Below are 21,172 nucleotides of genomic sequence, written 5' to 3'. Positions count from 1 at the left end.
TCAGTTTTATAATTGTAGAACTTAAATGAGAAAGACACTGCCATGGAGAAGGAAGAGGAATTAAATATTGGAAGAAAAGATGGAGGAGCGGAAGATGATATGTTCCTTGTCCAGGTTCATGAAGTTTCACCAGAGCAACCTCACACTGTGATAAAAGCCCCACGCTACAGCACTGCACAGGATATTATACAACAGGTTACTCTTTGTTTTTTCCCATAGGAACAATTTTAACTTTCAAAAACAGGATCTTGAATTTTCTAAACTCAAAATGTTGCTCTCCGCCTCTGACAGGCCCTGTCCAAGGCTAAGTATTCATACAGTATTCTATCAAATCCAAATCCATCTGACTATGTCCTGATGGAGGAGGTGACCAAAGATACCATCTCCAAAAAGTCATCCACCGCCAAAACCCTCCAACGGGTGCTGCTGGATCAGGACTGTGTTTACCAATGTCAGAGCCGCTGGCGGGGTTCGGGGAAGTTCATTCTTAAACTCAAGGAACAGGTACTGTAGCTGTAAAAATGGTACCTGTTAATTAACTGTAGAGACATGCATTATATGTATCACATGATTTCTTTCAGTTTGAGAATATTAAATGATGATAATAATCAAAAACATATTGACCACCACACATTTAGTTAAATGATCCATTAATTTGTAAATGCATCATATTTGTTTAACAAACCATTCCTTCGCATCGCCGTAGTCCTGTGGTGTGCATGCTTTGCTATTCTGTATGTTACTGTAATAATTCATGTGTGTGTGTGTGTGTATATATATTTTATATGTCATCCTTTCACGCATCAGGCCAACTGTACTGTAACATTTGTAAATAAGAGAGTGTGTGGATTGGTCTACCTCTGTGAATAAAGACTATTTTTTTACATTTTTGAATATATTTTGTATTTTTGTATACATTTATATCAAAAGGTATGACAGATTATAAGATGAACATTAGAAAACAATTTTCAGCCTATGTGAGTTTTCTCTTTTCTACTTGCAGGTGGTACGTGAGGACAAAAAGAGAGTAATTTCCTTTGCCAGCGAGCTCAAGAAGCTTACCAGTCGTAGCCGTAGCATGACGACTGGCAGTGGAGTTGATGTTTCTGCTCAGAGTAAGGATGACAGAGCTGCATGCTGTGTAGCTCTCACCGAGCTCCAGGAGTGAGCCCCACATGTTGCCTGTGCATGGAAAGTCAACAGAGGTATTGTATATTGAGTTGAAAGAATGAATGCACGAAAAAACTGCTAAATAAATGCTTATTATGGGCAAGCATCTATGACTAGTCAGTACAATACAATTACATGTAAGTAAGAGTGAGGAGATTTAATGATGCAGTCAAACAGGATATGAGGTTAGAGAAGAGGATGCAGAAAATAGGATTAGATGGAGGAAGACGATATGCTGTGGTGACCACTGAAGGGAAGAGCCAAGGGAAAAGAAAAAAAAAAAAACAAGCAAGAGTGATTTAAACTTTGACGAATTCAAACAAAATGAAAGCTACTGAGTATGACTTTAATTCTGTGTATAATGATAGTAATGATAATATAATAATAATAATAATAATAATAATAATAATAATAATAATAATAATAATGATAATAATGATAGCCAGCTATTACTATTTTATTATCTCTCTAGTGCAGGTAGTAGTAACAGTAATAGGCAACAAACGATAACATTGAATCACTGAGAAAGGTTTAGAAAAGAAACATCAATTTAAGAAAAAGAAGCAAGCAGGAGAAAAAAGTTTAAAATGCTAAAAAATTAGAATCAAGCATGAAAAAAATTTTAACTTGACAAGTCTCTGCGACACAAACTTCAATTCAGAAAACATATTTATTTTAGTTGTGACTAGCTGTAGGTGAGCAGTTAACAAATAAATGCTGGGTTTAGGCCAAAAATATAATAAAATGAATTAAAATAAATAAATAAATGATAAAAATAATAACAAAAAATTAAATAAATCGTTATTTATAATTATGCTGCTCAAAATTTGAAGGTAACACTTAAACAACACTATGTAACTCCAATTACATGTTATTTTAGTGTTCCCTTTATTTTTTTGAGTAGTGCGTATTCAGACGTTGAAGACAAAAAGCACTGGAGCAAAGACTGTAAATAGTCACTATCAAAGTATGCTCAAGCATAGAAAATTTGTAGTCCTTGTCATAAACTTAAATTTCCCATTTTAATTATCCAAGAAAAGGTATTTTATTAAGCCTACCACAAAGAAGAGTCTGTTTAGGCCAAATTTCCGTTGATACCGTTACCCGTTTCCCTTAAAGAAAATAGAAATCTTCATATTCAATTAGGACTTCAAGAGACAGAGCTAAGAGGAGCTGATATCAGTTGATGCAATGTAGGCCCATTAGTTACAGAAAATCAATGACAAAGGGACTGTTCAAAGGAAGAGGACAAATACTCTGAGCATACACTCGATTCTTAGGTAATTATGTGTCATAATGCTTGAAATATACTGTAAAGTTTGTTTTATGTGTCCTGTCATATTCATCTCAATATTTTCATCAATATTTTAGTTTTTGTTTGAAAGTATGAGTGTATTAACTTGAATATATTACATTAAAGGTACATAGATAGAGGTCCAAATAAAGATTTAAGTTATATAAATAATACATTTTATCTGCCCCTAAGGGTACCTGTCTACAACTGCAGGACTGAATGCTAGGGTTGCAGAAAGAAGGGTTGAAGCAGGGAGACTACTTCATGCCCACTTTTTGAGAGGGCAGTTCCAACCTGATCCCCTCGGCACTTCCTCTTTCATCCCGCCAACATGGAACCATCAGCTCTTCAGGAACTGGAAGATCCACAAATGATAACTCTGGAGCTAGATTTGTGTTGATGTCAAGAAGATTCTGATTCAGTCTTGGACCAATGAAAAGTTATTCGACCGAGCTGGCTTGTTTGTTTCTTTTCATACTTCTTTCAGCTTCACAGTACTGTAAGGGAAGGGTAGCTGGGCAGCAGAGTGAGGATCTATTCAGGTGCTTGTGAACAGGAACATTGACTAACGGTCACAAAAATGACTGTTCAAAATCTGATTTCATGTACATTTCACATAGACTTTGTCACTAAAAAGAAACCTTACAATTCTAGATCCAAGGATAAAGTACAAGGTAAAATGTCAGAGAGAGATAAAATTTGATACACATTGATATAATACCTTAATATCTAAGATTTATTTGACAGCTGAATTATAAGCCTTTTAGAAATCTTTTGGAAAATGGCTCTTAAAATTAAAAAAAAAATCACAAAGACAGGTTATGTAAAGGGGTTACATTTGTCGGCAACACAATAAAATAATCAAAAGTTATATTTCAAAAAAATTTTGCTCTTCTACTGTGCCTTAGAATGATACAACACTGAATTTAAATGTTTTTTGTGTCTGTATCTGAAGATGATAAATAGCTCTTCAAAAAGGGCTCAGCAATCATTTTCCACAAACATGAGGTATGCTGACATCTTCCTTTGAATATTTTAGTGTACTTATCCATAAAGTATATTATTTGCTTAATGTATCAATTGTTGATTGAAGAGCTAAATACCCCTGCAGAAGTGTAGCCAGATCTTCTTCTGTTAACATTTTTCACATATTCAATATGTGTGTTCATGTGTGTGTGTGTGTGTCCACGTGCCTGCCTGTGTGCCTGCCCGCCCACCTGCCTGCCTGCACATGCTCACGTTTGTGTGTATGTACATGCGCAGGGTCTTGATTTACATGATTTTCCTAATTTATTTCTTTGAACTTCACCCTTGTTGTAAACTATGTTTTGTGGCAAGTTCAGAATGACTTTTCATTCTTTATTATAAAAACATGTTGAAGTTCAACTTAAGTTACAAAGACAAAATAGAAATGACCAAAACACAGATATTCATATCAGAATGGTTTATATATAATTGTAGTTCATCATCTGCTCCAGGAGGTTTAATTCTGCCCTTGATTTTGAATGAAGAATGGCAATTAACTTGTGTTAAATGATTTCCATTAATAATAATTTTGGATTTTTGACTATACTATATTTCACCTTAAAGCAACATTACACAGGTTTTGCTAAGCAGTGACAGTTTATGTTAGTTCAGGTGATGAATTGCAGGTCACGTTGGTATTTATTGCCACAAGAAGGAAATTCAACAACTTAGTCAGCTTATGTGATTGGTACGGGGAGGAACATATTTTCATATGAAAATAAAGATTTGATTAGTTTGTCAAATGTTTGATGTGTAAGAGTTCAAAAATCTGCTTGCAGCTCTCACCTGAGTGCAGCAGGACAAAGCCGGAGAATATTCTCATCCACTCAGTTCAAATGCCATCATGCAAAAGTAGGCATTTTTCACTAATGAAAATATCCACAAACTGATTTTGCAGTTGTTGTTTAAACTATGGATACTGCATAAATTTGCCTTTGTTGACCACAAACTACTTGTGTTCTCAACTCATAATTTTAATTTGTGATGCAGATTTTTTCATCAATTTCATTTACATACAGTGATTATCTTCTCATAAAGGTATAGGATGATGCAAGATACTATTTGTAGTTAAGATAGAAGAACTTGTTCTTAAAATGGAAACTGTTTGCTAACATTGATTAGGCTGATGAAGTCACTGTAATCTTTTTATCCATTCTGATATTATAAATGAAATCCAGTATAATGAAAAAAATGGTAATCTACCCAGCAGAGACTGACTCAGCATCCTAAGCGCCCAAGTACCTATTCTAGATATCAGAAGAGACAACTGAAGTTCACCAGGATTCCAGACAGGGCGGGGTGATGTCTCGCCTCGTCCTGTATTATTTAGGCTGCCTTTTCCCTTTTTCTCTTTTCTTTCCCTTTTTTTTCTTCTAAACTATCAAGCTTATTTCTGATTGTTTCTTAGGCTGATGAATGTGAGACAAGTGTGTTTGAATGTTATTTATTTTAATGTGAAGCCCTGGTTGGCATTTATGTTTGTAATTTTCCTGAAGTAGCTTTTTTTATTTATTTCAGTAAGTGAAAGAATCTTTTTCTATAGCTCAAACTTTAGATTTGTAAAGAAATATTTTACTTTGTAAAATATTCACTGTACTATTCATCTGTTTGTATTGCTACATCAGTTATTCTTCATTGATTTTATTTTTTATCAGTTTTCTTAGATGTAGAACAGTGCTGAAAGTTTAACGCAACATATGTTTATACAGTATATATTTGGAAATCATAAGCACTCTCATTTTCATAAGATGTGCAATATACTCTGAAATATGACACATGTTGAAATCTGGCTGTCAAGTGACCAGTTGTTTATTTTACTTTGTAAATTTGACATGTAGCAGGATCACAATAAAAGTACAAATACCTAACCAACTACATAGACTCAGATTATGGTTACTGGTCTGGATTCATCATGATTTGAGCTCAGAATTATTTTGTCACCTGATGTATTGCAATTTATCCTCTTGATCCTAATTTAGTTTTGCACTGACATTTTAGTTGTAATTGAGATGTTGATATGAAAATATCTCTTATTAATCATGTTTCTGTGACTGGTGTGATGTGTAACACCAATTGACAGAATTGTACTGTGGAAACCACAAGCATGGAAGTGTCAGAGTTTAGCATACTTTATCAAATGAAAGTGTGAACAAATTAAATCAAATCAAGTTAATGCTACATCGGTTGCATTTGAGGTAAAATATCTGTTGAAGTTATATTCAGCAATTAAGTGTCTGTTGGTCCCTACACTAGTAAATTAGTTCCTTTTCTCCAAAGCATACTGGAGTAAGAATTGTTACAGTTGCAACGTTGTACAGTTTCATCCAAAAACTTAAAATGGTCCCTGTTACAGATCACTCATTTGGATAATAGGGAGATCTCTGTTGAGTTTCTTTATGCTACATTACGCAGTCATCAAATTAAATGTTTGAGATTTAAAACCAGGTAATTTCGCAGCTCATTGGACCTGCTTCTTTCTGGTGTCTGATAAAATAATTCACAATAGTGCTGACCATTAAAAAGCTCTGAACTTTATTAAGATGAAAGGGAAAGGGATGTGTCTTCCCCATTTACTGGATTGCTTCAGCCCTAATAGAAGAAATGAACTTAAAGCAATCTAATTCCCAAACTGTCTCTGAATATTGAAGATAAAATGAAAGTGTCTTTAAGTCACTTTCGATTAAAGCATCTGCTAAATGACTGTAATGTAATGTAATGTTAGAGCCAACAGAAAATATGGTCACAACTGTTCCCTCAGGCGTCCGTCCAGTATTAATGTGATTCATTTCTACCACCTGCAGTATATCCTGTTTCGTTGGCTGATGTGCATTTACTGTGTGACATTAACTTTCTGATATGGCATTTGGACTGGAGGTCTCATCTCAAACTACTGGCATAAATAGAGTTGTATCACCTTTGAAATCTCACAGTTGGTTCCAAAGAGAATACACTCTGACCTTCAAATAGATACAAGGCTTCTGTAGTTCAGTTGTTCTCTCTGCTAAACGTCGGCAGTGTAATGCCACTGAAAAATTATGTGGGGACATAACCTTTAGTTGAGTGTTGTTTTTAAACTTTTGATAGCACTAATGTGGTCAATGCAGCCTTAGGGCAGGGGGGACTCGGAGCAGTGCGGCGCTGAGCCCGTCCAAAGCCAGGAGAAATGCAGAGGGTTCAGTCAGAAAGGCATCAGTTGTAAAACTTTTGCCAAAATCAAACATGCGAATCAACCATAATAACTAGGTCATACTGGATTGGTCGAGGCCTGGCTTAACAACGATTGCCATTGGTACCGATGACCTACAGGGAGCCAATGGAAACCGAGCTACTGTAGGTCATAAGGAGAGGAAGAAGGCATGTTCAGAATCAGAGCGAAAAGAGGAAAAGCAAGAGCCTGGGACTAAGAGTAGGGACTTTGAATATTGGGACTATGACAGGAAGAGGTAGAGAGTTGATCCACATGATGCAGAGAAGGAAAATGGATATATTATGTGTCCAGGAGACCAGGTTGAAAGGTAGAAGGGCTAGAACCTTTGGAGCAGGCTTTAAGTTGTACTTTCATGGTACTGACAAGAAGAGAAATGGAGTAGGAGTTATCTTGAAGGAGGAGTTTGTTGGGAATGTTCTGGAGGTGAAAAGAATGTCTGATAGACTTTTGAGCCTGGCATTGAAAATTGAAGGTGTGATGCTCAATTTTGTTAGTGGGATATAAATTTGAAGAAAAGGAGGAATTCTGGAACGAGTTAGATGAAGTGATGCAGAATATATCCAGAGATGAGAGAGTAGTAATTGGTGCAGACTTCAATGGACATGTTGGTGTAGACAATAGAGGGGATGAAGACGTGATGGGCAGATTTGGTATACAGGATAGGAATACAGAAGGAAAAAAGGTGGTAGATTTTGCAAAAATTATGGAATTGGCTGTGGTGAACTCCTTTTTCCAGAAAGAACAGGAACATAGGGTAACTTAGAGCAGAGGTAGGTGCACACAGGTAGACTACAACTTGTATAGACAAGGCAACCTGAACGAGATCAGTGACTGCAAAGTAGTTGTAGGTGAGAGTGTAGCCAGACAGCAGAGGCTGGTGGTTTGTAGGAGGACTCTGGTGACAAGGAAGATCAAGAGAACAAAGGCAGAGCAGAGGACAAAGTGGTAGATGCTGAAAAATGAAGAGAAGGGTTTTATGGTTGTTAGGGAGCAGTGGAGAGAGGGTCTGGGTGGTCAGGGAGAGCTTCCAGATGATTGGACATCAACAGCTAGTGTTATCAGGACACAGGTAGGTAATTGGAGTACTTTTAAGAGCTGATGAATGTGGAAAATGAAAGCGAGGCAACGGTAGAGGAGGCAACCATTGTATACCACAAAGTAGCACAGATTATTAAAACTGAAGTGAGGAAGGCATTGAAGAGAATGAAGAGTGGAATGGCCGTTGGTCCTGATGATATACCTGTGGAGGTGTCTAGGAGAGGCAGCAGTAAAGTTTCTGGCTTGATTATTCAACAGGATATTAGAGAGTGAGAAGATGCCTGAAGAATGGAGACGAAGTGTGATGGTGCCTATTTTTAAGAATAAGGGGGGATGTGCAGAATTGCTGCAACTATATAGGGATAAATTGATGAGCCATACTATGACGTTATGTGAAAAACTTCTGCTCTCAGAAGTCAGCATTTGTGAACAGCAGTATGGCTTCATGCTTAGAAAGAGTACTACAGATGCAGTGTTTGCTTTGAAAATTCTAATAGAGAAGTACAGAGAAGGCCAGAGGGAAGTGCATTGTGTTTTTGTAGACATAGAAAAAGCATATGACAGGAGGAGCTCTGGTATTGTATGAGGAAATCTGGAGTGGCAGAGAAGTATGTTGGACTGGTGAAGGACATGTATGCTAGCTGTGAGACAGTGGTGCAGTGTGCTTTCGGGGTCACAGTAAAGTAGAAAGTGGAGGTGGGACTCCATCAAGGATCAGCTCTGAGCCCCTTCTTGTTTGCAGCGGGGATGGACAGGCTGACAGGTGAGGTAAGACAAGAATTTCCATGGACCATGATGTTTATAAATGACATTTTAATCTGAAATGAAAGCAGAAAATAGGAAGAGTAAAATCTAGAGAGATGGAGGTATGCACTGGAGAATTAAAGTTAGCCGCAGCAAGACAGAACATATGTGTGAATGAGAGTAACTCGGGTGGAACGGTGAGGCTATAGGGAGGGGAGATCAAGAAGTTGGAGGATTTCAACAGTCCAGAGCAACAGAGAGTGTGGAATATAGGTGAAGAGACGGATTCAAGCAGGTTGGAATAGGTGGAGAAAAGTGCCAGGGGTACTATGTGACAGAAGGCTATCGGCCAGAATGAAAGGAAAGGTGCACAAGACAGTGGTGAGACCAGCCATGCTGTGTGGCTTAGTAATAGTTATAATGACCAAAACACAGGAGGCAGAGCTAGAGGTTGCAGAGATGAAGTTTTTGCGGTTCTCTTTGTGAATCACCGGGATGGATAGGATCAGGAATGAGTCTATCAGAGGAACGGCACGTGTTAGATGTTTTGGAGAGAAGTTCAGAGAAGCCAGACTGAGATGGTTTGATCATGTACAAAGGAGGGATAGTGAATATATTGGTAGATGGATGCCGGAATTGGAGCTGCCAGTCAGGAGGAAAGCTCAAGGAAGACCAAAGAGAAGATTTATGGACATACTGAGAGAGAATACGAATGTAGTTGGTGTGAGAGAGGAGGATACAGAGAATAGGGTTAGATGGAGAATGTTGATTCACTGTGGCGACTCCTTAAGTGAAAAGCCGAAACGAGGAAGAAGAAGTAACCAATACTCCTCCCCCAGGAGGAAACAGTGTGATTCGGGGTCGAAAAAAGACAAAACCAAATATGATGACTATTGAAAGCAAGACTAAGTCAAGGCTACAAAAAGAGGAAGGTCTTCAATCAAGATTATAATATACAAAGTAAGGAGGCAAAAAGGTAGTTTAAGGTAAACATTTTGCCCAATCTTCACGTGAAAAGGAATTTGGCACTTTGTGCACTTTGATATTATCTGATGAGATGTCAGCCCCGGTTTTTGATGTTCATTCATTCACTCCGGACCCCCAGGCACTCCTCCAGCACCTCATTTGAGCTCTTCCAAGTGGGACTCTCTGGGGCTGCTGACCTGAAGGGAATCCCAGGCCATGTGGCATCTATAATCCCTCTGGTTTGTTCTAGGTTGATCACAGGGCCTTTCGTTGGATGTTCATCTCCCAGGAGGTGCTGAGAAGGCTCTTTATCAGAGGAGCAGAAGCGCCTCAATGACTCCCCCTGACTTATCTCAAGCAACTGTACTCCAAAATGTGTGGACTCTTTACCAAGACTAAGCCTGGCCCCCTTGCAAAGGAAACTCAATTCTTTTTGTTTGTATCTTTTGACCTCACACTGTCTATCAAGACTTGGAGTTCAGAGGTGGGATTTGACAGTAAATTGAAAGCTTTCCTTTCTGGCTCAGCTGTTTCTTCTCCTTGACAACTGACCGGTACCACACTGCCCAAACAAACATGTGTTTTGATTTCATCATTTTTGGGGTGGCAATAAAACAAAGCAACTATAACTATAATGAATACATTTAATAAGAGTCAGCTGTTTTTTTCTGTTCTACAAAACCCAGAACTTAATAAACCTTAAAAATGTTGCACTTTCAAGTGACTAATACATTTATAGCTCTGCTAATAGGCAGTTTTTTTTTTCAAAATCATAGCTCTTCTATTTTATGAAAATGTAAGAAAAAGGCATTATTCAATAATTAATCTATTAATTTATTATTTTGTAGTTTATACATATATTTTATTGTTATTTATAATTCTGTCACTAGTTATACAAATTCAAATATTCAAAATAACTTTTTGAAGAGACAAAGTATTCAAATAATACACAAATCTGGAAATTCATGCATTTCTCCCTGTTGGTAACTGAGATATCAACTCAGTGCACATTTGAAGGGCCGTTGTTGCATTGGATGATTTGTTTTATTTGGAAGTTTGCCAGGCACCTTGAAAAGGTTTAAAAAGGCAATATTGACAATACAAGACTTTACATGGAAATGCAAAGCGTCAGGCAAATTCAACATGAGTTGCATCAGAGCTACAATACTGAATGAAACATATGTGCCATACAAATACACCAGTCTCTTAAAGGGTCATAAAAACTTCATTAACTTTCCTCAAGCTCACTTCATTGTCTTTTAGCAAATTAGAAATTTAACAATGCTCTATACAGTTTACTGGTTTTAATGTGTGATCAGTTTTTCAGTGGTTCTGAAACACTGACATGATAATGAATACAGAGACAATTAACAAAGTAAATGTAAAAATACTTGAAAATTTTGCAAATAATTTGTATTGGTAAATCTGATATTTCAGAGCTAAATATTCTCATTGTGTATTTTTTTTTTTTTCCTTTGCGTCAATGTGTTAGTTACAATACAAGGTCATTGTACAGTAATTTCCCACTTTGTTCCACAATTAATTACAGGATTTATGTCCAAGTGTTTTACTGATCCCAGCATTAAGAAGTGAACATAGTGTCAGTGAATCAGTCAGAGTTTGGTCATGGGAATGTGAAGATGGTTCCATGGGCCCATCCATAACTCCTCCTCGTCAGACTGTGTTCTGTCACTGGGACACTTCAACGGTGCCACCATCACAAGATCTTCGTCGTTTCCACTGTCACTGCTGTCTATCTTGGACTCTCTCTCGGTCTCTCTCAGTTCATCTCCTCCTAGTGTTTCTGTCATTGCAGGGTGCGGAGGTTCCTCTGTGCCGCCCTGCTCTGGGTTTTCAAAGTTGTTGCTGCTTGTCGACCCCATAGAAATACTGGACTGTTGGGTGTTTAACCCCTTCAGCTTGTTATTTCTATTAGTGTTCGTGAGAGAGGATGTGGCTGTTGCAAAGGTGGCCACTCCTGAACTCTGGAAGGTACACTGACTGTTGCACCCACCATCTGCTTCTCTTATGGAATTATTGAGAGGCACTTGTTCTTCCAGTGTGGCAGCCATTTTGTCAACTTTCTTAAAGTGCTTGGCCAATTGTGAGCTGAAGACAGGGGAAGGGACTTTGCTGTTTGAGCTGGTGTGAGCATGTGTAGGACCAGTCACTGAATGTCGAGTGTGGATGATGGATCCATTCTGGGCAACGTAGATGCTGCCGTTCACGTTACTATGGCTGTGTGTGGAGGTCACACGGCTACGCTGGCTTCTCGGGTTGCTGTCGTCACCGGTTGAGCTGGTATCGTATTCTCTATTCAAAACCAACTTGAGCCGACGCTGTCTACTGCCATGCTAGAACAACAAAAATAAATTATTATGGGATAAAAACATAATATTTTCCTGACTTTTACTTATATTTCTGCAATTAGTTTTCATGTACATCAGGTGTTCCTTTCTGGGAGTAATTTTGTTTCAGTTAAAATTGGTATATTTATTTCTGGTTTGTTAAGCTTTTTCTTCAGTGTGAGATCATGTATACAAGAGTTGAGGTGTTTCTCTAATTAAAGGTCAGCCATTTTGTTGCTTTGATAAACAATAAACACCACTTGGTTTTTTTTACCAAGGTTAGCTGGTATTTTTCTGGATATTGTAAAAAAATAAAAATATATCTTTTATTTGTCAACATTTTCAGGCCAAAATTATCATGGTAAAACAGCATTTGAATGCGGTTCAAGTCGCTGCCTTAAAACAACATGTTGCTTCACTTCAGTAAAGAACACTCCATTTAGTTTAGCTAGAGGACAGAGTATATTTAGCCATGATTTTCTTAATGCTCATTTTAGCAACTATTTTTGTGAATTATGTCAGTGCATTTTGTGGAGCTCTTGGCAGTAAGACATTGGGTGGATGGTTCTGGAAGTATTATGGATAGGATTTGAAAAATTTATGGCAGGGTACTTTTGACCAAACAATCAACCAAACAAGCAAGCAATAATCAAGATTTGTTGATGTTCTTTTTTATGTAAAAACCACCAAATGTATTTGTCAGTTGAAATAATGGTACTTTATCCGAAAGTCACCTTAAACTCATGCAAAGTTATGCGTGATTCAGATAGACTTTAGTATAATTCTGTACGCAGTAGATGTGTATGAACAATATTTTGTTTGCATAGGCATCGTCTTTACCACTTGCACTTTATTTAACTGCACTTTATTGTGACTTATATTCAGATACTGTAGATATATAATATGTATTTGAACAGTGAACAACAGTAGTTTGGTGGCACTGTAATTAAATATCAGTGCAGTTGAATAGAAGCAGTTGGTCATATGTATGAGAGCAAAGAATGTCACAGCAGTGGATATGTAAGTACATAAGTATATAGATATCTGAATGTACAGATATGAAGAAAAGCGATATGAAGCTGTGCAGTGAGTATGTGCAGCAGCAATGACAGTGAATATTTAGAGAAGATGATTGGCTTATATTGCAGGATAGCATTAATGTCCAGAGGCATTGAATATTGTCCATACTTAGGCGTTTAGCAGTTTAACAGTCTGATGGCCAGGGTGAGAAAGCTGTTGTAGAACCTGGTGGTCCTGCTTGTAATTTTAAATTAAACCGGGTACTGTATTTTGATAATGTATGCTTGACATTTATCAGTTTCATACTATTGAATCTCTAATTTCTTCTGAAGCTATATATTTTTTTTCTGATGCTATTAATCCAGACATTATTGTGACTGATGTACTCTTTAATATTTATATAACATTTCTGAACTGTTTTTGAGCCTCTACCTTAAAACCAGTAGATTAAGTGATGGTGTAGTTTATAAAACATAGCAGTTGAAAATACTCAAATTAATTAATATTAGATATTAATTAAACATTTTAACACATTTTGTTTGTCACTTTATTTCATCTGTGCGGACCTCTGCAAAACCAAATTTTGGAATCCCTTCATCCTGTGCTATTTGGCAGAGAGCACAAAGGCTTATACCAGTGCTCTGCTTTCATGCCTCAGTGCTTCTGTTACTTCTTTCTACTCAAAAGATTCTATTAGTCATTTCCCATGAATGCTGTGTTCTGAATAAAATGAGCTCAATAGGAAAATATATCTTCTACAAAATATTATGCAGATTTACCAAAGGCATAGTTCCTAGTCTTTGCAAAAAAAAATCAAGAATCGCAACTTTTAATCCTACCAGAAATCAAGATTTCACTTTTAAGACAAAGGTTTGCTGAAAGGAGTAGACAAGATGCACTATACATTTGCATTGAGCAAGAGGAACCTTCTCCTCTAGGTGACATCAGAAGCGAGTTTCAGCTTTTAGAGAACAGATTTTTGTATTTTCTAATTTTCTGAACTGTGCCAGGATGATATTAGTCTGTTTAGTCTTTTTTTCCAACATCAAATCAAGGAATGTTAGTTACAACACAGCAAACACACTGCAAAGCAAAGTGACATAATTCTCCTCAAAAAAGAAAAAATAACAGAAAAGATGCATTTTATATATATATATATATATATATATATATATATATATATATATATAATTCCAGATTCAAGTGACAGTAAAATCCTTGTCTGGTTGGAACCAATAACATTGTGTATATATAATGTTACCTACAATATTTCTACTTTTCCAATTTTCCACTTCACCTTGACAATGTGGGTGAAAGGAATCATTCATCCTTGAGAAAACATTGCTTTTTCCAGCAGATAACAAGCAGAATAGACCGAATGAGGGAGAATGACAAAAATGCAACAACCAATAAAAATAATGAAAAAACTTGAGTTACAGTTGGTGAATAATCTTTAAATTGCTACTGCGTCAGGATGAACAGAGAAATTTGAAGAGTCAGCTCAGAAGAAAAACTATGGTGGAAAAACAAAAGGACTACATTCTGGGTGTCAGAAGTCCTGAATTGGCTTTGGAAAATGCAAGAAAGGCTGATGGAGTATCACAGAAAGAAGCTGAAACACATGGATATGGGGCAGAAGAGGACTTCTGTGGAGGTTCTCAGTCATCCAGTTAATTGTGAATTCTTGCCGAAATGATCTTGTTGTGGCAACTGGACTTGCAACTTGAAAATAGGTATAAGGGTTTTTTTATGCTAATGGGGCTGGCATTCATTAGGGACAAAGGAGCAACTTTTGTGGGATGACCGGGATTAGAATGTGAAAAGGTAAAGCTAATTAGAGGAGTGAAACCTGTTCGATCACATGAACTGAGGCTCATGTGGAAGTTACCAGGCTGGTTTTGGTGATGAATCTCTCTTGGTTGTTTGGAGGGTGCAGGTAGGCCTGGTTCGTGTGTGTAAATCCATCTTGGTATTCATCCCAGTATGGCATTATACAGTATGTTTGTGAAAGGTTGTGTCTGAGGCCCCCTCCTGTGCTCAGAGGTGGTCAAAGGAAAATCTTTGTCAAAAAGAGAAAGACCTAGCTTTTGCCGACAGCTCTTACATTTACATAACTAGTAACAAGCCACGATAACCTAGACCTGCCCAAAACCCAGGCAGTTATCCTTGGAAGCTCCCCACAGATCATTAGAACTGTAGGATCCTCTGGGATGTGGAGTGAAACGTCTTCAAGTGTGCAAATTCAAATCCAGTTGCCACAGCAAGATTTGGACAAGAAGGACATCCAGGCAAATTTAACTCTGCAAAGTAATGCCCACCAAACAAGGAAAGGGTGAAAGACTAAAGCAACAAATTTCACTCAGATAATGAGCTGACATGCAGGTTTTTTTTGCACCAGGATCTTACATAGCTGCAGAATTTTATCTCTTGGGGTGTGAGGGCTCATCTGAGTTTCAGTCAGCTGACTTGTTTTCAAAGTCCTTATCTTCATTGTGCTCTGTGATTTTGCCATGCACACCATTTTTCTCCTCCTCTTCCCTCTCCCTCTCAATGTCCTCCATAATGGGTGACAGGCTGTCAGAGATACTGATAGCACCAGAGTTTAAATTTTGTGATTGTGACCCAGTACTTTCCTCAATCCCTTCTTCAGGCTCTTCCTCTATTACCTTGTGTGAAGGATTAGACTTTCTAAAAGGTCTGGGTCTGCTGCCAGAAACCGTGGAGTGTTTGGAAATATTTCTCCTTGTTGCTCTGCTGGATTTCTTGCTATTCCCACGCCACTTTGAGCATCGCTCTTTTTTGGCACAGTGCCTTCTTCTAACATTGTTGTAGCTTGATTGATCATTTTGAAACCCAGAGTTTATTCTTTTCCCCTCAAATTCACTCTCAGACTCTGATTCTCTTTCAGAGTCACAACCCTCCTCCTGGCTCCTGCTCCCTGACTGACTCCCTTGTTCCTTCTCTGAGTCACTTCTCTCGGTCAGATCTCTATCAGATTCAGTCTTGTCCTGCTCGGCAGTAACAGATGAAGTCAGGCTGTTTGAATCACTGGGGCTAAACTGTGACAGAGATTCTTCTCCACTGCCACGTTCACTGTCTAAATTGCTTTTCCTGCCACAGATGTGAAATCTACATATCTCACAGGAACTGTCCACTTGTCTTGTCTCCCTTTCCTGCCTCCCCCACGCCTCATCATTGTTCCCCCCTGATACTAATGCAGAAATGCTCATATCTCCTATGGAGCCAAGCATCTTCCTGCTTCTCAGTTCTCCTTCGTCCCAGTTTCTTCTTTCACATGACAGTTCAGCTCCCACCCTGAAGGGACCCTGTAGTCTTCTGCTAAGCGAGATAAGACCGAGGGTCTTCCTCAGCTTATGTTTCATTGCCTGGGGTTTACTGGCCTCAGCAGAGGCCTGGAAATTACTCCTGTCAACAACCATGCTGCTTTCCAGGCCAGCAGTCCATCCGGCTCGTGACAGATTGGGGAGCTCTCCTCTGTGTTCTGGCTTTAAACCACTATTTCTCAGCTCGTCGGTCATCATACAACCTCTGTTATTTCCCCCCTGTGTTTCCATTTTTGCACTTTTACCATTCCTCCATTGTTTTAGTACTTCATCTTGTGCATCCCGTTTTATCTCTCCTGTGCTTCTCCCTTTCCTTGCCTCTTCTTTCTTAAGCACTTTAGCTAAGTCATCTCCCTTTCTTTTAATAAATCTCTCTTGACCATCATAATCATAACTCTCTTCTATTGGACCAATTCTGGGATTTGACCATGGAAAATGATGGGCAGGAAACTGTCCAGAAAGTTTAGTCCCCTCAGACAGCGTGCTCAGTCTCATGAAAGCCTTCAACTTGGCTGCTGTGCTTGAGTTCTTGGACTTTTCATCCCCGGTTGCGGTGATCTCTGCTGATTGTTTAATTCCATTGTCAGTTGCTGGGGATCCCAGTGGATTCTTTGTGTCATGAAAGAGTGGAGGACCTCTCTGGGGAAAGACATGGTGAGGTGCTAAACTGCCTTGCTTAAAGTGTCTTCTTATCTGTTTCATGAAAGCAGTTCACCAAAACCAAAGCAGAAAGATTCAGAAACAATATTAAAATGCAAAAAGCATCACAATTGTATAATATTCATGACAAACCTCACAATTGTGATCTCATGCCTACAGCAAGTGTTTGTGCTCACTTGAAATTATCTCATTTATACATCCTTTTTTACCACTCTCACTAAACTGAATTATATCAAAATTTCAGGGCAGATGGTAAAAGAACTTTGTTTGCACATTTAACCCCTCTCTACTTTGGCAAGGTTTTGGTTTCTATTTGCACTGGGGTCAGCTCTTCCTTTAATCATAGTCTTAAATACTGTAAGCTATATATAAAGATCTTTATAGCAGAGGAATAAACTATGTCAAGCTTTGGCTGCACAAATTATTGTTTTGTTAAAAGTAGAAATAGGATGAGGATTAAATGGAACAGTTCCTGAGTGATCCTGTTGTTTCAACAATCTTTTGATCATTTTACATGCCACATAAACATTTTCATTCAGTTTTTATTTGTAGTGTTGTGTTTACCTCGACATCAGACTCCTGCGGGCTGTAGTAATAGTTGCCATCATCATCAACAACAACCTCTCCATATCCATCATAGAGGCCAGGGGTTGATATTAGTTTTCTCCGACTACCATACTGTGGAAGTTCATAGCTGTAAAAGAGACAGAGGAGGATTGAAAAGAGCAACTGTTTCTCATAAAAGCAATATATAAATTAGTGGCTATGCATTGAAAGAGAAACACAGGCTCAATTTTTTAAACGAATCAGATTTTGTTTGTGCAATAATAATGTGCAATAATAATGTGCAATAATTTTTTGGGTAGACTACAAAGAAATATATAGTAATTTGAAGACTTTAATCTGTGTCAAAAATTACAACATACCACACAGTAGCTCAAACCAGATAGAAACAGTGTCCAATTGCTTTTGTAAGTGAAGCAGCCATAGTCATATAATGAGCATTTTGAAGCCAGGAGGTTCATTAGGAAGGAAACTACAGAGATTTTTTTACTAATTTTTCAGAGTGCTACCTGCTTCAATTGGCCAAAATAAACTTGTGCATTTTGTGCTCATGTTAGATGTTTTGAAGAGAAGGTCAGATAGGCCAAACTGAGATGGTTTGGTCATGTACAAAGGAGGGACAGTGAATATATTGGTAGACAGATGCTAGAATTGGAGCTGCGAGGCAGGTCTAGAAGTAGTTGGTGTGAGAGAGGAGGATACAGAGAATAGGGTTAGATGGAGAAGGTTGATTTACTGTGGTGACCCCTGAAGGGAAAAGCTGAAAGGAGAAGAGGAAGGTTTTGTGCTGGGAGTCTTCCCAGCATCCTTTTCTTTGGCAGTTCGAAGTTTGATAGCCTCCTGTAGTGTAAAACCTGAAAGCCAAGGTGTTTATGTGTGTGTGTGTGTGTCCTGTACAGGTGTACAAGTGATGCACTAACCCATACTGTTCTTATGAAGGGTGGGAGGACAGAATGTGGAAACACCATGAACAAGACTGTTTGCTGTGTAAATCAGAACGTCATGGTTTTCTTGGTTATTATATTGCTGTCCACAAACAGGGGTAACAAACAACAGATCACAACTCTTAAAAGTACAGACCAATGTCTCTCTGAGGCAGTTACAGGTTCAGATTGGCACAGATCATAGTGTCAGGAAGGGCATTTGACATAAGTCTACAGTAAAAATCAAATGTTCATACCTCACACACTAACCAGGTCACAGTGGATCAGTCAATCAGCTGGTTAACAATGTCCGCAATTAGTACCAACGATGTGCAGAGAACCAATGGAAACTAGGCTACTGTAGATCAGAAGGAGAGGAGGAAGGTGTGTTCAGAAGCAGAGATAGAGGTGGAAAGGCGAGAGCCTGGGACTGAGAGTTGGGACTTTGACTATTGGGACTATGACAGGAAGAGGTAGAGAGTTGGTCCACATGATGCAGAGAAGGAAAGTGGATATACTGTGTGTCCAGGAGACCAGGTGGAAAGGTAGTAAGGCTAAAAGCTTAGGAGCAGGCTTTAAGTTGTACTTTCATGGTACTGACAAGAAGAGAAATGGAGTAGGAGTTATCTTGCAGGAGGAGTTTGTTAGAAACGTTCTGGAGGTGAAAAGAATGTCACATAGACTTATGAGTCTGGCATTGGAAACTGAAGGTGTGATGCTCAATGTTGTTAGCGGGTATGGCCCACAAGTGGGATGTGAATTTGAAGAAAAGGAGAAGTTCTGGAATAAGTTAGATGAAGTGATGCAGAATATCCCCAGAGATGAGAGAGTAGTAATTGGTACAGGCTTCAATGGACATGTTGGTGAAGACAATAGAGGGGATGAAGAAGTGATGGGCAGATTTGGTGTGCAGGATAGGAACACAGAGGGTCAGATGGTGGTAGATTTTGCAAAATGGATGGAAATGGTTTTAGTGAACACTTTTTTTTCTGAAAAAAGACAGGAACATGGGGCAACTTATAAGAGTAGGAGGTAAGAGCACACAGGTAGACTGGATCTTGTATAGACAAGGTAACCTGAAAGACATCAGTGACTGCAAAGTAGTTTTAGGCAAGAGTGTAGCCAGACAGCATAGGATGGTGGTCAGTAGGATGAATCTGGCGACAAGGAAGATCAAGAGGTAAAAGGCAGAGCAGAGGATGTGGCAACAGAAAAGTTCTCTTGTGCAATGTTAACAAATAAATGTTGATGAATTAGAGAGGAAAGAAAGGAAGATTGAAAAATCAAAGAGATGACTGGGGTCAGCGCTGAGGAATACATAATCATAATCCTTACAATCTAATTTAACAAGTCTTCACCTTCCACTTGAACTTTCTTGTGGAACTTTAGAGGCATTCATCTGGTCAGACTAGAGTGCACACACAATAGCACTGTCAAATTAATTACACATTTCCTTTCCCAAACCCTACTGCTCTTTTTTCAGTTCTCTCCGTCATTTGTCTTATCGAGGCATTGTCTTTGTCGTTCATCATGCTGATTCTGATTCACTCCACCTCTCCATGTCACCACAGTGTTGTCAGGGGGATGAGTTTCTCAAGTTGTAAGAATCATTTAAATCATTATGAGATGTACAGTGGGGCAAAAAAAGTATACAGTCAGTCACCAATTGTGCAAGTTATCCCACTTAAAGATGAGGGGCCTGCCATTTCCATCATAGGTACACTTTGACTATGAGAGACAGAATGAGAAAAAATATCCAGAAAATTCCATTGTCTGATTTTTAAAGAGTTTATTTGCAAATTATGGCGGAAAATCAGTATTTTGTCAAAAACAAAGGTTCATCACAATACTTTGTCTTATACCCTGTTGGCAATAACAGAGGTCAAACATTTTCTTTGACTCTTCAGAAGGTTTTCCCACACTGTTTCTGGTATTTTGGCCCATTCCTCAATGCAGATCTTCTCTAGAGAAGTGAGGTTTTGGGGCTGTTGCTGGGCAACAGAGTTTCAGCTCCCTCCAAGGATTTCTTTGATGTTGAGACCTGGAGACTGGCTAGGCCACTCCAGGATCTTGAAATGCTTCTTACAAAGCCATTCCTTTGTTGCCCGGGCAGTGTGCCTGAGATCATTGGCATACTGAAAGAGCCAGCCACGTTTCATCTTCGATGCCCTTGCTGATGGAAGGAGGTTTTCACTCAAAAATCTCATGATACATAGCCCCATTCATTCTTTCCTTTACACGGATCGGTTGTCCTGGACTCTTTGCAGAAAAACAGCCCCAAAGCTGGAAGCTGGATGATGTTACCAATGCCATGCTACACAGTACTTATGGTATTATTTGGATACAACTCAGCATTCTTTTTCCTCCAAACACAAGTTGAGTTTTTACCAAAAAGTTCTATTTGGGTTTCAATCGGACAGTGTGATTTTCTGGATTTCTTTTTCTCATTTTGTCTCTCTTAAAGAGTGCCCATGCTGAAAATGGCAGACCTCTTTCAACCTTTTTAAGTGGGAGAACTTGCAAAATGCATAATGATTTTTTTAAAATGGACAATAGCATCTGAATACTGCAACTGTGTACAGTTTTACTGTTTCTGATAGTCTGCGTGTTTTTATTTTTATATCTTTAATTTTTATAATACACAAAAACTGGTTCATAAACGAAAAAAACTATGCTTGCTTGAAGTTCAGAAATGTCAAAATTAATCTGATTGTCATTTACAAGGAGTTGCCAATTAATACATATTTCTATCCTAATGGAGACTCGCTTTGTATTCATTATTTTTATCCGATGCAAAGCCAAGGCTACTGTGTTAACATACCATGCTTGGTGAAACACCCCAGACGCAAATTGCGATAGACCCTATC

At 38.4% G+C, this 21,172-nt stretch overlaps 2 protein-coding genes across 10 annotated transcripts in view; one reads left to right on the top strand and one right to left on the bottom strand.

The window, feature by feature from the left end:
• plce1 (phospholipase C, epsilon 1) overlaps positions 1–5,364 on the top strand; it is a 79,061-nt gene extending 73,697 nt beyond the window's left edge. For 5 of the 6 annotated variants that reach the window (XM_086139893.1, XM_086139894.1, XM_086139898.1 and 2 more), the window contains 4 exons: positions 19–195; positions 292–504; positions 1,004–1,205; positions 2,657–5,364. In XM_086139893.1, the coding sequence (XP_085996019.1) occupies positions 19–195; positions 292–504; positions 1,004–1,168 (555 nt within the window). In that variant the 3' untranslated portion in view covers positions 1,169–1,205; positions 2,657–5,364. Of the gene's footprint in view, positions 1–4; positions 196–291; positions 505–1,003; positions 1,206–2,656 lie in introns of those variants that run through there. The other variant, XM_086139895.1, reaches the window with a different exon arrangement.
• A 5,104-nt stretch (positions 5,365–10,468) lies between these two features.
• Positions 10,469–21,172, bottom strand: part of pcdh15b (protocadherin-related 15b) — a 180,861-nt gene continuing 170,157 nt past the window's right edge. For all 4 annotated transcript variants that reach the window (XM_086140114.1, XM_086140113.1, XM_086140116.1 and 1 more), the window contains 2 exons: positions 17,383–17,512; positions 10,469–11,800 (listed from right to left, as the gene is read on the bottom strand). In XM_086140114.1, coding sequence (XP_085996240.1) covers positions 11,060–11,800; positions 17,383–17,512 — 871 coding nt within the window. In that variant the 3' untranslated portion in view covers positions 10,469–11,059. The remainder of the gene's footprint in view (positions 11,801–17,382; positions 17,513–21,172) is intronic.

This window comes from Fistularia commersonii, chromosome 32 (genome assembly GCF_037954325.1).
Source record: "Fistularia commersonii isolate RoL2024-O1a breed Wild chromosome 32, RoL_Fcom_v1.0, whole genome shotgun sequence".
NCBI lineage: Eukaryota > Metazoa > Chordata > Actinopteri > Syngnathiformes > Fistulariidae > Fistularia > Fistularia commersonii.
This window is presented reverse-complemented; position numbering and strand designations above follow the sequence as displayed.